Below are 12531 nucleotides of genomic sequence, written 5' to 3'. Positions count from 1 at the left end.
GCTTCACGGTTGACCTGGACGGGAGAATCTTCACTGAAGATTTGCATCTCGCACACGTGCGGAGCACCTCCCCGTGGGGGTGGCAGGGCCCTCCGCAGAGCCTCATTCACTTCACCCTCCCCACAGGAGGCGCAAGAGCCCGTGCAGCCCGGGCCCCTCCTTTTGTGCATGATCACTGTTATGCTTCTTTAAATTCAGCTGCTGCTTAAGGAAACTCCCTGGCAAGTGAAAACAGCAGCAAAGGTAAAAGAATGCTGAGAATTTGGCTGCTGCCTGCAGTATTAGGAAGAACAGCAATTACTCAACTCTCTCCGAGTGTCAGAGGCAGAAACGAGCATGTGAATTTGGGCAAGTTTTGGCCTGTCTTTGCTCAAGCTTCTGCCTTTGCAGTATCTGTCACCTACCCACCTCACAGTCATAATAACTAATGAAGTAAATGAGAAGATGGAGAAGAGAGTGGAAGGCAGCAGACCAATGCAGACATAAAAGAGGTGTAAATTCTCTCGGATCCAGATTAGACCACAGTTAACACGGCTTAAAGATCACCAGCGTTGAAAAGATGTCACTGACTTCCCAGTAACTGTGTTTTGCTGTCTCCGCCGCCTCACAATAAACATAACTACAGGAGAACTCCTGATCTCTTGCTCCAAGTCCTTCCGTCTATGGCATTTGGCATACAGTCATGTAGACACTACTGCTTTTTCCTTCTCTGGCTCTGCAGACACAAGGTAATAGTTGACTCTTGCCCAGGACTTCTAGGTCATAAAAACATTGATCTTAGGACCAGAAGGGCCTTAAGATAGCATCTGGTTCAGTTCCCCTGCCTTCAGGTAGGTAACTATTTAATTCTCTTTGGACAAATCAAGGCAAAGTCAAGTCAAGGGAAACTGAGAAGGTTTTATTTCAGTTACCGGCGATTAGAGGATGGAGGAAGACCTGGAAGCCAGGGCTACATTTTTTCTCCTTAATCATACTAGATTCATGTACAAGAATTTTGCAAAGTCTACTTTTCCGAGCAGCCCTAAATCCTACCGGCAACAAATAATAATCTATACAAATCCACTCATTCTTTTGATTAAAATATGGACATGTATTTGGCCCTTCATTTTAATGTTTAAATTTAATGGACACGGTAATAAATTTTTCTAAAATCTGTCTGAAATCTAAGAACTCACTATTTCTGAACACACAGCACACCCAATCTTTCTCAAATCATTTAACAATCCTTCAAAGATTCTGGCCTTCAGCGAGAAAACTGTCTAAAAATCTATCCCCCTTTCCTCCCTCAGAATGTAAATGCCCTTCTTGAAAAGGGGCAAAGCTTCCAACTATGGAAAGTAAGGAAAGTTTTTTCAAGATGTGCCTCTGACAAGATGATGGAGTGTCCTGCCTCTGCAGAGCCATAAACACACACTCTGAGGGGACAGAGCCCACACCTCTGTACAGGATTCCTCACACTTACAGGGCTCAAGTAGTCCAGCGAATCCTCAATATTCAAAGGCCAGTTCTGGCTACACTTTTTCAAGACAGGTTTGTCTTATCTTGGCAGGTCTCTTGGAGTCTTTAAAAAAAAAAAAAAAAAAGAGGAGGTATCACAAGTCTCCAATACTGAGATGCCTTTTGTTTTATCCGTTGTGAAAAGTTTCGCTTGTGGCCTTTGGATAAGATGCTAAGTTACCTCCTGTAGACCGAGATTTTGCAGGCTCAGGTTTCATTGTGCCCTGCCAGAAATTCCTTTCTGTTTTGAATCTGAGATGTTTGTTTTTTTGTTTTGAAATACTAAATAAGATAGGCACAGTCTCTAGTTACAGCCTATACCTTTATTATTATTATTTTTTACCTTGCCACAGCCAGAGTGGCTGGTTGCTAAGGACATGGCTAAAATTTCCAAAGGGCAGACCCTTGTGATTCTCTTCTCAGGGACTTGAAATGTAAAACACCTGAAAACACAATGAACCCTTAGCTTTCTTTCTTAAACGTTCATAAAACAAATATTCCCAGGATATTTCAAAATGAAGGTGTTCTTTTTGGATTTGACAAACAAATACTTAAGCAGAACTCTAAAATGTAGAAGTTTCTCACCTTGCCTATAGGCTGCATATTTGAACATCCACACTTGTGATGAAAGCAGCACTACAATGATAGGTACTAGAGTGTCTCAGTAAAAAGAAAAAACCAATTTTGACTGTGTAATATGTTTTGGTTGTCATGAAGAACATAAAGAGTTTTAAACTACTGATTTCAAGGACTGTATCATCATTGCGTTTCCTTCTCCATGTTGCATAATAGCCAATATAAGGTATTTGCCTTGTAAGTTCTCAGCCCATATTTACTGGATAAACAGAGGACTTGAAAAAAGTCACAGTTCCGAAGTGGGACCTCACCTACAGTCGGAACCAGAGAGACAAGAACGTCAGGTGTTTTAATTCTAGCTGTTCTTTTCTAGCCTTCCACTGCAGCACAGACTCTCCAGAGAAACCACAATGCAAACCCAAAGTAAAGCTGCAGCATCAGTCCACGTGGAAGATGGATGGAGTGCGTCGGATCAATCAGAGCAACGCACATGCACCCTGGGCACCACCTCCTGCTCATCCCAAGCTGCCCTGGCCTCTGAGCCAGCGGGCCTGCTGCTTTTTCTTCTGGAACCCCAGTGACCCTGTCTTGCCTTGGCAATGCTCCTGGGGGTGCTGTGTCTGGAAACCCACAGAAAACTTCTAACAGTAAAATACCATTTAACGCACTTCCATGAGTCCATATGCCATCCATATTAACATAGGTCACCTTTTAAAAAAAATACTAATTTGAAATAGCTCTGTGGAAGTAAGCATTCAAACCGCAAAATCGAGCAGATGGCCACATTCCCTGAAGCAAAGGAACTGAGAATTACAATCATATTGGGTCAAACCTATGAAGGTGCTTTTGGTACTGCTACTGCTGCTGCTGCTGCTGCTGCTGCTAAGTCGCTTCAGTCATTTCCGACTCTGTGCGACCCCATAGACGGCAGCCAACCAGGCTCCCCATCCCTGGGATTCTCCAGGCAAGAACACATGAAGGTGCTTTTGGTACAGAGACCTTCAACTCATACTCCTCGTTCTTGGGGATTCACTGTCCCTTTCTCTCTGACAAACATCAAGAGACCATAATTGTTGGAATCCCCTGTTAAAGAGATTTAGTTAAGTGTGGTCAATCCACAAAGCAGAAATTTTCTTTAACTTACACAGAGAGAAAGCTAACAAATTAAAGAGAGAGAGTGAAGTGAGTGAAGTCGACTCTTGGTGACCCCATGGACTGTAGTATACAACGCTCCTCCATCCATGGGATTATCCAGGCAAGAGTACTAGAGTGGGTTGCCATTTCCTTCCCCAGAGGATCTTCCCAAACCAGGGATCGAACCTGGGTCTCCTGCATTGTAGGCAGATGCTTTACCATCTGAGCCACCAGGGAAGTCCACAAAAAGAGAGAGAGAAGACAAAAAATAGAATGGAAATTGAAATATTAACTATCTTTTTCAGTACCAGGTACTCTACTGGCCATTACACATATTTTTGTGTGTCTATGCAAGTATATACATAACACACATACATGTTAATCATATACATTTAATACATGTAATAATTCTCTCCAACCCTCATTGTAATTATTTGATAAAAGCTATTACTATTCCATTTTCACAGGTAAGGAAACAAACTCAAAAACAGTTAAGCAAACTGGTGGCTTACACAGTTGAACATAGTTGATTTAAACGCAGGTCTGTCTGGCCCCAAGGCCTGCTTTTTCCCTACCACACCCTGCACAGATGAGTGAGCAGGAGGAAGGAGGGGAAGAGACCCCCTCAGGCCTGGCTTGCTGCTGCACCCCCCTAAATCCTTCTTAGTAGTCAAAGGTGGAGTTGGGGCCCCTCTTAACTGCCCCTGAGATGCCTAGCACTTCCTAGCTCAGGCCTTACTAGCTGTAAATTATTGTCTTGGGCTACAACAGATGGTCCCAGTTTTCACTGTCTACCTTCAGACCACAGCCTTTGAGAAAGTTGGGCCCCTATCTCATTTATTTTGGTTGAAAACTAATTATTACACAGGTCTTACTATCACACGCCATACTCATGCTACATGCTTTACATGCACTATCTTTCTGCTATTTCAAGTGGTCCCCAGCAGCACTGGCATCACCTGAGAGTCTATGAGAACTGCGGACTCTCTGGCCCTATCCGGATTACTGCATCCAAACCTGCATGCTTAATGAGATCCCCAGGTGATTTGTGTGCACATTAACATTTCAAAGGCGCGGTTTTAGCTCATTTAATCCTCAGAGCAAACCTAGGTGGTACCTGTCACTATTAACAGCTGGGGGAACTCAAGCTTAGAGACGGTAAGTGGTATCACGAAGACCAGAGCTTCAGCAGCTGCTCAGTAAATACTCACGGGCAGAGGGGAGCCAGGAAACAGGTAGGGCTGCAAAAAGAATGGAGGCATGGCCTGGCTGAAAGCCTGACCTCTGGTTTTGCCTCGTTTGCACCTACTTCAGGGACAAGTGAGACTGTGGCCCCTTTGCAGGTGAGTTGCAGCTCTACAAGCTGTTTCTTCTGCTCAAGCCAGGCGAAATCCCATGTTGACCGCCAGTGTGGACACCCCAGGAGCTAGGAGCAAAATCTTCTTCCAGAATACAATAGAAAATGCACACTGCTAGTAAGTGTTCCTCCTTCCCCAAATATTAGCCCACAGACAAATGGCTAAATTTATGGTTCCTACAACCTGTGGCAAAGAACCTGCCTGCCAATGCAGGGGACACAAGAGACGTAGGTTCAATCCTCTGGGTTGGGACGATCCCCTGGAGGAGAGCATGGCAACCCACTGCAGTACTCTTGACTGGGGAATCCCATCAACAGAGGAGCCTAGAGGGCTAGTCCATCAGAGTCGCAAAGAGTCAGACATGACTGAAGCGACTCAGCACAATGCAAAAAATTTCAGATTCCTCCCTCTCTATTTTTACTCCAAATATACAAATTTTACAGAAACTATTTAGACCAAGTATAACAAATGGGCATCAGGAGGAAAGGTAGCAAATAGCTTCAGAGGCCTTTTAAGTTTTTTAACTCGATGAATTTATGGTGTTGGGATACGAGGGGACCATAATAATTCCATAATAATCTGCTCCCTTTCTAAGAGCCCAAACTCCTTAACCACCAGTGATGAAATACTCCGATGGCTGAGAGTTAAACAGAACAAGAGAATGAGCCCGTATCAGATTATTTTACTTCTACTGCTTAGTAGCTTTGTTGTCCTTAAGTGTTTACCATATGCAAGCCCGTTGTTTTAAGTGCTTCACAAGGTTCACTGAGTCCTTACAGAAACCCTATTATTAACCCCACTAAACAGAGGAGAAAATGTAGATGCACAGAAGCAGAGTGTAGATTTCACCCCAGAAACCAAGTTTCTAACCATTACACTCTTGGATCAAGATATAAGTATTTCTCACAAGGAATTAATTGGGGTTGGGAGAGGGAGATAAGGAATTGAACCCTGTTCACTCAGTAACTACAGAAGAAAAAGGAACCTCTTGATTTTTTATTTTTAAGTGTGGGACCCAAATGAACCAATGTTTACCTTGAGGGCATTCTTAAGAATAGTTCACCACATCTCTGTCCTGTCCGGAAGACCAATGAGGTCTTATCCAAACTTGGAGGTTTTCCATGATTTGATCAGACTAACTGGCCAGGACAAGCAGCAGAGAGTGGTGAAATCAGGAGATGCTGATAAACAAACAGTTCTCAGTTCACTGCCGATGACACTCACCTGCCTGGTGGAAGAAGCTAGAACAAAGAGAGAAGTGCTCCCAAAACGAAAGTGCCACTTTGAACAACAGCTGATAGAGCATTAAACATGTTGGGAAGCACTCTTGATACCTATCACAAGAACTCTGAGAATGGGTAGGCTCCCTTCCCCATCCCCCGCCAACAGAGGTCTTACTCAGGCTTCTGTACCTTATTGGACTTTGAATTCTCCTTTTCAGCTTTGCCACCTGAGCCTGAAAAGATCACCTCAGATCCTGCGATTCCTACAACAAATTTTAACCACATATCTCACTCACCAACTAATCATATAGAGACCAGAGAAATCACTTCTACTTGGCTTGAACTTATGATATAGACTTTTGAAGGTCTTGCCTCATTCCTTATCTTGATTATAAGAGTGGCTGGAGTAGGGCTCAGGTTTGAGAGGTCCCCAGGCTTCCCAGCTCCCCCTCCTCTCCTGCCACCCCAGGAGAAAGCCTTGTACAGAGTAGATCAATGAATGAGTGATTGATTTCTATGCAGAGACAAGCCAGAACTTTAAAAATTCAGCTTTGGAGAATTCAATCTTTGAGAAGGAAGGATTTCAGTTTGTTATTCATTCATGCTTGGCTAGTCCACTGTTTCTTCCTCAAATAATTAATTGAGCTTTACTGGGGTGTCTCCAAAACCCTCATCCTGCATGTGCCCTGGGGAACACAGTGTCATAGGAACCTGCTTCAAATGTATTTACCTTCCACTCATTTTACCATCATCTCCCTGATGGTATTTACACACGAAAGCAGCACTGCCATCTCTCATGTTAGTTAGTGCATGTTAGCCTGAACGATGTTAAACACACCCACATTTTTCAGGAATTTCACAATTAATGTCTGGAATGTGTTTTGGATTATTCTTCAAAGGATGACATAGTTGCCCTAAGATGCATTCAGTATTTTTCCCCTCCCATTTGTCATTCTTTAGTCCTCCCACTCCATTATCTTTTTGGGCCATCTGTTTTATCCATTTCCCCCCAACTTTGTAATTCCTGCCCCATGATTCCCTGAAGCATCCCCTTGTTCATCCAGATCATCACATTTTAAGCCATAAACACAGAAACCTGCACCGCACTGCTAGTTCTCCAGGCCAGAATACTGGAGTGGGTAGCCTTTCCCTTCTCCAGGGGATTTTCCCAACCCAAGGATTGAACCCAGGTCTTGCAGTTCGGATTGCAGGCAGAATACATTGCTGGCAGATTCTTTACCAGCTGAACCACAAGGGAAGCCCAATAACTCCCACAACTGGTTGTAATGCCCAAAGTCTAAGGATTATTCAGATGGTTTTCTTCATAAATTAATAATATTTACTACAGTAAATTTTTTTTTTTTTTTTTTTTACTACTACAGTAAATTTACCTGTATGCTCGTCATGGCACTTGGAGAGTAAATGCGTGTTAATGGCAGCAAGATCCCCAGACGTGCTGTTTTTGCCCTTCCAGTGCTATGCCACTCAACCCGCCCCTTGCCAAGTGTTTTATGTGACTGGACTCCTTGACGGCAGTGAGGGTTCTGTAAGCTTGACAGTCAAAATCAAAGTCATGAAGTCCTGTCATTTGAATATGTGCAGTGAATACTCTCTCCACATTTTGTCAATATTTACTCTGGGGAAGAACTAATTATTTCCTTGTTTACTTACATTGGTTCCTCTTCCCATGCTGTATTAAGGTGATTTCATAGGCCCTCTGCTTGCTTCTGTCTCTGGCATCTAAGAACTTTACCTAAAGACTTTTGAGATGGAAACTGAAACACCTTCCTCAAAAACAAGGAGCTCTGGGTGTTTTCATTTTTCTAACATCAGTACGAGAATATTAACTTTGCCCATCCCCTCTTCTATTTAACTGGTAAAAATCCAAATCCATGGACTCTTAACTCTGAGTCCTACATTATAGATGGATGAGAGGAGATCTGTGGCTAGTGTGCAACCGACTGGTTTGATTTGTTCCCTGGCCTCCTAGAGCCTGTTCCCTAGGCCTCACCTCAGATCCTCCAAAAACCTTTTTCCAAGGAGTCGTCATCTCCAGTGAGTGAAAAAAAACCATAACCTTCTTAACGTCAACAGTTTCAGAAAACATTCCATTCTCTGCTGTGAATACCCACCCCACATCCTCGGTTTTACTTACTGCCCCGTGACAAGTGGGTGGAAAGAAAAGTTAAAATACCTGGGGGAAATCAAAGCAGGATTGAGCTTTGAAAGAGACAGTTCTCACATGGCAGAGGTGAAAACACAGTTCCATTCCATAAACACGAACCACTGAGTAAATAATCACCAGGTGGGAAAAAAGTGCTTCTCTGTGATAGGGATCGCCTGGCTCTAAGGCAAAGTTCTCAGAGCAAAGCACTCTATAGTGTCCACTAGGTTCCTCACCACTCTGCCCTCACAAACCGTCAAGCTTAAGCCATTGCTGCCCTTTCCTTACTTAGAGAAGGCTGGTCATGCTCCCCCCACCCACCCCTTCCTTACAGAAGCATATTATACGAGTTCACAGAGGAGGAAAAATGGACCTCACCCCGTGGTCTGAAACATAAACCTCACTGGCCAATCCAAACATTCTTCCTAGAAAATCTCATTTGAGTATTTGTTTTCAACCCTGTCTTTCATGTTCCAAAGAGGTCTCCTACCCTGTCTTCTCAGGAGTTCAGACTCCAAACTTATTTCTATGGCTTCTAAGCGATTTACCTAGAGGCAGGCACCCTAACCAAGGAGCAGGCCACTTAGGAAGCTGCAAAGGGCAACAGGAAGACTCACTGAATCAGTGGAAATGGGAAAGGGATCTTCCCAGGGGCCAGAAAGCACTTCACAGAGTAGAGAAAAATGGAGGTATCTGGCTCTCTGCTCAACTTTAAATACAGACATAGCCAAAGATTTTTTTTTTAAAGGAACAAGTATGTCAGGATTTACTTAGTTAACAGTCTAAATGATGCAGAAAAGAAGTCCAGGTGTATATGTCACATGATTCACTCTTCGCATCATTTAACCTTTTCAGAAAATATTTTTCCCTCAGTGTTCTTTCTATGGAAAAAACTGTTCTTCCATGTATTCAATGCACATTCACTGAGAGCCTACTATGACTCAGGATGCCTTAAAAACCTAAGGCAGGGAACCACAATTTGGAAGGGGTCAATTTCAGACCCTACTTTATCTACTTACTTTGTGAACTGAAGTTAAAAACCTGATTTTTTTTTTTTCTCTCATGAAGCTAGTATGGGGAGTGATATAAATAAAAATTACCGCAAGTTGGCAGATAGAGCAATGTAATTTGTATTTAAATTATGTCAACGAAAACAGGTGAGTCATGATAACATTTCTATACCATGTAATATGTTTTCCTCAGTATAGTCAGTTAAACAAGTTTCAAAAGAGTTTTCATTAACAGATACAACCAGTAGGGGTCATTTTAGTGCAAAAATTGCAGCAAAAGACTTCCTCATGAACAAAATGTATCAATTTCTATTTGTTAGTTATGATAATTATGTGCAAATTTCTGAATAAAAATGGAAACTGAGGGAAACACTGGCCATTCAGAAATTTTTTGCCAACTAAGAGAAAAACAAGAGAATGTCAGCATCCTCTAGGGTAATTACTGCCATAGAATGACTCCTCTAATTCTTAAAAAGGAGAAAGAAAAAAGGCTACTCACTTATCTTGTTTCCATAAATCTTGTAATCACGTGAAAATTCTTGAAATTTTAGACACCCTATTGAAACAGCTGTCTAAATACAATCATCATGCTAGGTAACACTGTCCTTTCTACTTCGGGTCCATAGATTGCAACCTGATTGCTGCTTTTAGAGTTCTATAAAAAAATAAAGTAAAAAAATGCCCTGAGCACACAAAATTGGTAGCTGAAAACAGGCTGGCTAGATGGAAAGTACTGTTAAAGAACACTAAATGTGATATCATCATGCCAATAAATACTTCCAAGCATTTTCAAGATGAATACCAAGTGTGTAGAGTGTTAACAGAAGAAACGAAGCTATGAGGGATCACCTCATTTCAGAGGAATAAAAGGCTCACCAACAAACTGCCAAAATAACTCTATACAATGACACCAGGACATTGGTGCCAAAGCTCTTGATTAGCCTGAATGTTCCCTGAACTCCACATTTTCTTCACCAGAAATCTATCATGAAGTAACAAAACAAAGGTTAGAATCTTTAGAACCTTCCCAAGTCCTTCTCAGAGCACAGCAGTTTCCACCACATTTAACCTTGTTTCAGGGTGCTTGTTCTTTTCAGATTTATGGGAGGCTGGCTTAAGTAAATTACACACTTCAAGTAGCAGGGTTCAAAGCTGCATCTTTTGGTCCAACTCATTCAGAATTCCCAAAGTCAAACACATAAAATTGTATCAGAAGTTAATCTCCTGGCCATTTTTCTTCTTTGTGAGAAACAAAAACATGTTATACGGTGGGACTTAACACCAGGTGAGAGGCTTTTGTACTTGAGGTAAACAAACTCTTGTATCCCAATGTCCTCAGGGTGCATCGGTGCACCTCCCTGCAAGTGTTCCCTTCACTCATTACTGCCCACTAGCTTCCAAACCAGAAAGGCCATCCTGATTTTCCAAAACTGTCCAAACTTTAAAATCTGCCTGGTGGCTCAGTGGTAGAACCCGCCTGCCAATGCAGGAGACGCAGGTTCCATCCCTGGGTCGGGAAGATCCCCTGGAGGAGGATATGGCAAACCACTCCAGTATTCTTGCCTGGGAAATCCCATGGACAGAGGCGCATGGCGGGCTATAGTCCATGGGGTCTCAAAAGAGTGGGACAGGACTGAGTAACTAAACAACAATAATCAACAAGCACGCACGTATGTAAAGAGAACCACAGAATGGAAGCCTTTCAACAGACCCTTGAGGCATCTACTTCCCCTCTGTTTCCCAGCACAATAAACAGACACGCAGAAGGATGCTTCAGAATAAACCCCTCCCTGGTCTCCTGCGCGCAGGCTGTTGAGTATTGACGAAGACAGGAGCAGGGGCGCCTGTCCCTCCTCCGCCCCTCCAAAGTAAGGCTGCTGCGCTCTGCTCGCACACCAGGATGCCCCAGAACAGCACCACCGCCCCAACGTCAGCCCGAGCAGGGATCCTGCGTTTCACTGGTGCTCACTATTTGGCATTAGCCAAATAAACGGAACTCACTGCGTCTCTCTAGACCCCAAACCTGACCAGGCACCCCGAGGCCGGCGGGCAGGGCTGAAGGCCAACACCCATCAACAGTGATTCTCCCAAGAAGGAGGGCTCCGCTAACCCAATCCTTCTCCTTCCATCAGACACCATGGTGCACAATACTTCACTGGAGAAACCAGCAGAACAATCCTCGTTATTAAACACACACACAAAAACAAGCAACACGACTGGAAAGACGCGGATATCTGCTCTTAAAAAGCAGCCACTAATAGTACAGAAACAACTTTTCACTCCTAGGTGCAAGCCCCCCGCCCGGCCCCCCACCCCTCCCTTCATTCAGGAGAGAAAGCCTTTGACCACTTTCAATAGGCAAATAAATGAGTAACCACCGTCTGTAACTTCCCCTGGGCTGACATATTCCGGAGCTGAAACTGATTTATATGCGCAGGAGGAGGAAGGGGGTGAAGGAAAAGCGCAAGGAAAAAATAATACAAGAGTCACACAGGGAGTGTGAGCTGCAGACACGTCTCCTCCGCCTGCAGAAAATGGACTTGAGTGGACGTAGTGCAGCACTCGGTTCCACACTGCGCTAGTGCGGGGAGGGCGGCAGGGGCCGGACTCCTCGAGGGGCTCGCCATAGCCTCCGCAGTGCCCCCTGCCCGCGGCGCCCCCACCTCCGGGCGCAAAGCCTGGCCACTCCACCCAACCCCAACCCGATGGGCCACACGTGTGCGCGTTTGTGCGCGGCCGGGGGCGATCTCCCACCCGCCGGCCCCCACCCACGCAACCCAACCTCTCCCGCGGCCGGCCAGGCATCCGGGGAAGCAGCGAACTGGGAACCCAGGGACGCAGGGCTCACTCCCGGGGGTGGCGGGCGCCCCTCCTTTCCGAAGAACCCTCTCTCCTCGGGAAAGTCTCGGCCAAACTTTGTTCGGCGCCACCAGTGCCGAGGGGGCGGCGCGGGCCAGGTGGGAGGGGGCCCGCGGCGGGCGGCCGTACCTTCGCAGACGCCCACTTCGTACTCGGTGATGGAGTCGCCATTGAGCGGGGGGCGGATGACACAGCGCAGCCCCCGGTCGCAGGCTCCGTGGAGCCCGTAGGCGCCGCCGCAGCTCTCGTTTCTCTGGCGGGCGCACATGTAGCAGCAGCCGCAGAAGCCCTGCACGATGCTCCCGGGGCAGCTCTTGGGCTCTTCGCACTTGGACTCGTCGCAGGGCAGGCAGACCAGCGCCCGGGTGCCGGAGCGCGCCAGCAGCAGCAACAGCCCCAGCAGCGAGACCAGGAGGTGCCCGCAGCCGGCCAGCCCCCTGCCCCCCGCCACCAAGTACATCCTCCTGCGCCGCCGCCGCCTCCTCCTCGCAGCCGGGCCGGGAGCGGGGCGGGCGCCCTCCCCTGCGCGGGGCACACGCGCCGCCGCCGCACCCGCAGCCCGCGGTCCTCGCCGCCCCCCTCGGGGCCCCCGGGGCGAGCCTCCCCTCGCGGGGCGAGGCCCCCGCTCCCCCTGCGGGCCGCGCCGACCCGGAGCCCACTAGCGTTGGCGCCAGCAGTGGCTTCCCCTCCTCCTCCTCCTCCCGGGAGGG

At 46.0% G+C, this 12531-nt stretch overlaps 1 protein-coding gene and 1 non-coding gene across 4 annotated transcripts in view; both read right to left on the bottom strand.

Annotated features, from left to right (window-relative positions):
• The window catches only part of CRIM1 (cysteine rich transmembrane BMP regulator 1), a 209347-nt gene extending 197019 nt beyond the window's left edge, over positions 1–12328 (bottom strand). For 2 of the 3 annotated variants that reach the window (XM_010809917.4, XM_005212577.5), the window contains exon 1: positions 11951–12328. In XM_010809917.4, coding sequence (XP_010808219.2) covers positions 11951–12281 — 331 coding nt within the window. In that variant the 5' untranslated portion in view covers positions 12282–12328. The remainder of the gene's footprint in view (positions 1–11950) is intronic. The other variant, NM_001205298.2, reaches the window with a different exon arrangement.
• On the bottom strand, positions 3373–3444 carry TRNAC-ACA (transfer RNA cysteine (anticodon ACA)). The gene has a single exon. It is a non-coding gene; the product is annotated as a tRNA-Cys (tRNA).
• Positions 12329–12531: the final 203 nt, after the last annotated feature.

Source organism: Bos taurus, chromosome 11 (genome assembly GCF_002263795.3).
Source record: "Bos taurus isolate L1 Dominette 01449 registration number 42190680 breed Hereford chromosome 11, ARS-UCD2.0, whole genome shotgun sequence".
Classification (NCBI taxonomy): Eukaryota; Metazoa; Chordata; class Mammalia; order Artiodactyla; family Bovidae; genus Bos; species Bos taurus.
Note: the sequence above shows the minus strand (reverse complement) of the source record. Positions and strands in the feature narration are given on the sequence as shown.